General features: G+C 54.3%; 1 protein-coding gene across 1 annotated transcript in view; it reads left to right on the top strand.

Annotated features, from left to right (window-relative positions):
- The window catches only part of LOC106898204 (tripartite motif-containing protein 7-like), a 14641-nt gene that overhangs the window by 2625 nt on the left and 7898 nt on the right, over window positions 1-4118 (top strand). Inside the window, exons 2-3 of the mRNA XM_014959318.1 lie at window positions 341-436; window positions 598-828. Of these exons, the coding sequence (XP_014814804.1) occupies window positions 341-436; window positions 598-828 (327 nt within the window). The remainder of the gene's footprint in view (window positions 1-340; window positions 437-597; window positions 829-4118) is intronic.

The following is a 4118-nucleotide window of genomic DNA, read 5'->3' as shown; positions in this document are numbered from 1 at the left end:
TGTCCCTGGAGATGGTTCAAGACCAGGTTGGATGGAGCTTGGAGGTGTCTCCCATCCCTGGAGATGGTCCAAGACCAGGTTGGATGGGACTTGGAGGTGCCTCTCATCCTTGGAGGTGGTCCAGGACCACGTTGGATGGGTCTTAGATGGGGCTTGGAGGTGTCTCCCATCCCTGGAGATGGTCCAAGACCAGGTTGGAGAAGGTTTGGAGCAACCTGGTCCCTGGACCTCCATCCGTAGATGGTCTTTGAGGTCCCTTCCGACCCAAAGCCACGTGACCAGACCCATCAAAAGTCCAAAAATAAGAAGGACTATGTCCTTTTTTGGGGGGGGGTTCCAGGAGAAGATCCTTGGACGCTTGGACTTCCTGAAGAAGGAGCGACAGGAGCTGCTGGAGTTCAAAGTCAACGACGACAAGAAGACCCAGGAGCTCTTGGTGCGTTGGGCGGGAGGTGGGGGTGGGTGGAGATGACACCTCCTGGTGGCCACATCCTTTGGTCTCCCCATCTTTTCTCCGAGGTCCTTCACCAGGAGGTATCTCCTCACCCTTCCTTGGTGGGTCCTCAAAAACCTTTTTTTGATGGTTTTTCACCCCAGAAAACCATCGAGAATGAGCGGCAGAAGGTCCTCTCGGAGTTCGAGAAGATGAGGCAGTTCCTCCTCGACCAGGAGCACGTTCTCCTGGGGCAACTGGAGAAGATGGAGAAGACCATGGCCAAGAGGCAGAACGAGAACATCAGCGACCTCTCCAAGGAGATCACCCTCCTCAACAAACTCATCACGGAGCTGGAGGAGAAGACCCAACAGCCCATGTTGGAGTTCCTCAAGGTGGGCCTCCAAGTCTTGATGAACCTTCTCCATCTTCTTCTAGATCCTGGAGAAGGTGGTGGTCTTTTGGGGGGAAAAACAAGGGGTTTGGGGGTGTTTTTGAGGAGCAGGAGGTGGTGGCCCCAGATCTGCTGCTTCAGGACCAGCCTGAACCCTCCTGGTTGGGGCTTTCGAAGGGTTCCTGGAGAAGGTGGGGGTCTTTTGGGGGGAAAAACTGGGTTTTTGGGGGGCGTTGTTGAGGAGCAGGAGGTGGTGGCCCCAGATCTGCTGCTCGTTAAGCTCTTGAGATGGTTCTTTTGGTGCCTTCAGACCTTCTGGGCAGAGGTTTGAAGGTCCCAGGGGTCCACCTCCTCCTTGGTGAGGACGTGGGGATAGAGATGGAGCTCAGGAGCTGGAGCTTCTTCTAATTGAAGGCTCGTTAAGTCCTTGAGATGGTTCTTTTGGTGCCTTCAGACCTTCATGGGGTTAAAGGCCCTCCTGGGCAGAGGTTTGAAGGTCCCAGGGGTCCACCTCCTCCTTGGTGAGGACGTGGGGATAGAGATGGAGCTCAGGAGCTGGAGCTTCTTCTAATTGAAGGCTCGTTAAGTCCTTGAGATGGTTCTTTTGGTGCCTTCAGACCTTCATGGGGTTAAAGGCCCTCCTGGGCAGAGGTTTGAAGGTCCCAGGGGTCCACCTCCTCCTTGGTGAGGACGTGGGGATAGAGATGGAGCTCAGGAGCTGGAGCTTCTTCTAATTAAAGGCTCGTTAAGCTCTTGAGAAGGATCTTCTGGTGCCTTCAGACCTTCATGGGGTTAAAGTCCCTCCTGGGCAGAGGTTTGAAGGTCCCGGGTGTCCACCTCCTCCTTGGTGAGGACGTGGGGATGGAGAAGGAGCTCAAGAGGTGGACCTTCTTCTAATTGAAGGCTTGTTAAGCTCATGAGATGGTTCTTCTGGTGCCTTCAGACCTCCTGGGCAGAGGTTTGAAGGTCCAGGGTGTCCACCCCCTCCTTGGTGAGGACGTGGGGATGGAGATGGAGCTCAGAAGGTGGACCTTCTTCTAATTGAAGGCTCGTTAAGCTCATTAGAAGGTTCTTCTGGTGCCTTCAGACCTTCATGGGGTTAAAGTCCCTCCTGGGCAGAGGTTTGAAGGTCCAAGGTGTCCACCCCCTCCTTGGTGAGGACGTGGGGATGGAGATGGAGCTCAGGAGGTGGACCTTCTTCTAATTGAAGGCTCGTTAAGCTCTTGAGAAGGTTCTTCTGGTGCCTCCAGACCTTCATGGGTTAAACGTCCTCCCGGGCGGCCCCAAGAGCTGGGTAAATATTTGCCGTTTTGGGTGAAAAAACTCCTTTCACGAGGACTTTGCGTCACAAAAAACCAACCAAACCACTTTTTTTTTAACCCTTTGGCATCTCCAGGGTCCTTTTCCCTGGTGGAAGGAGAGGGGACATCTTTGGAGCCCCTCCAAGGTCTTCACCGCCCTCGATGACCTTCTTGGTTGTCTTTTTTTGAGGGTAAAGAACGTCCCGGACCACCAAAAACGGCGTTTTTAACCCCAAAATGGACTTCCTTGAGGGCTTAGGTGGCCTTCCGTAGCTCACGTCTTCGTGGTGGGCCACGGTGGGACCCTCCTGAGATGGTGGAGACCTTCGGAGACCATCCTCAAAGCAACCTGAAGGTCCTCCAGATGTCAACATCTGAGCTTCACAACGAGGGTCAGATGTTGGAGAGGTTTTTTTGGGGGGCCACCACCCTAAGAAGGTCCTCCCAACCTCCTTGGGTGGCCTTGGAGCCTCTGGTTGAGATGATGGACCTCCAAAATCCTCAACTGAAGGACTTCTCCTGGAGTAGAAGCACTTTTGGGGGTCCACCACCCTAAGAAGGTCCTCCCAACCTCCTTGGGTGGCCTTGGAGCCTCTGGTTGAGATGATGGACCTCCAAAATCCTCAACTGAAGGACTTCTCCTGGAGTAGAAGCACTTTTGGGGGTCCACCACCCTAAGAAGGTCCTCCCAACCTCCTTGGGTGGCCTTGGAGCCTCTGGTTGAGATGATGGACCTCCAAAATCCTCAACTGAAGGACTTCTCCTGGAGTAGAAGCACTTTTGGGGGTCCACCACCCTAAGAAGGTCCTCCCAACCTCCTTGGGCGACCTTGGAGCCTTGGGTTGAGAGGAAGGACCTCCAAAAGCCACCTCCAACCTCAACTGAAGGACTTGACCTGGAGTAGAAGCACTTTTTGGGGGGTCCACCACCCTAAGAAGGTCCTCCCAACCTCCTTGGGTGGCCTTGGAGCCTTGGGTTGAGTTGATGGACCTCCAAAAGCCACCTCCAACCTCAATCGAAGGACTCCACCTGGAGTAGGAGCACTTTTGGGGGGTTCACCACCCTAAGAAGGTCCTTCCAACCTCCTTGGGTGGCCTCGGAGCTGTGGGTTGAGATGATGGACCTCGAAAATCCTCAACTGAAGGACTTCTCCTGGAGTAGAAGCACTTTTGGGGGTCCACCACCCTAAGAAGGTCCTCCCAACCTCCTTGGGCAACCTTGGAGACGTGGGTTGAGATGATGGACCTCCAAAAGCCACCTCCAACCTCAATCGAAGGACTTCTCCTGGAGTAGAAGCACTTTTTGGGGGTCCACCACCTTCAGAAGGTCCTCCCAACCTCCTTGGGCCACCTTGGAGCCTTGGGTTGAGATGATGGACCTCCAAAATCCTCAACTGAAGGACTTGACCTGGAGTAGGAGCACTTTTGGGGGTCCACCACCCTAAGAAGGTCCTTCCAACCTCCTTGGGCCACCTTGGAGCCTTGGGTTGAGATGATGGACCTCCAAAAGCCACCTCCAACCTCAATCGAAGGACTTGACCTGGTGTTGGAGCACTTTTGGAGGGTCCACCACCCTAAGAAGGTCCTTCCAACCTCCTTGGGTGGCCTCAGAGACGTGGGTTGAGATGATGGACCACCAAAAGCCACCTTCAACCTCAACTGAAGGACTTGACCTGGAGTAGGAGCACTTTTGGGGGGGTCCACCACCCTAAGAAGGTCCTTCCAACCTCCTTGGGTGGCCTCGGAGACGTGGGTTGAGATGATGGACCTCCAAAAGCCACCTCCAACCTCAATGGAAGGACTTCTCCTGGAGTTGGAGCACTTTGGGGGGTCCACCACCCTAAGAAGGTCCTTCCAACCTCCTTGGGTGGCCTCAGGGACGTGGGTTGAGATGATGGACCTCCAAAATCCTCAATTGAAGGACTTCTCCTGGAGTAGAAGCACTTTTTGGGGTTCCACCACCCTAAGAAGGTCCTTCCAACCTCCTTGGG

The sequence above is a fragment of the Calidris pugnax genome, unplaced genomic scaffold (assembly GCF_001431845.1).
Source record: "Calidris pugnax isolate Ruff unplaced genomic scaffold, ASM143184v1 scaffold449, whole genome shotgun sequence".
NCBI classification, from domain to species: domain Eukaryota; kingdom Metazoa; phylum Chordata; class Aves; order Charadriiformes; family Scolopacidae; genus Calidris; species Calidris pugnax.
Note: the sequence above shows the minus strand (reverse complement) of the source record. Positions and strands in the feature narration are given on the sequence as shown.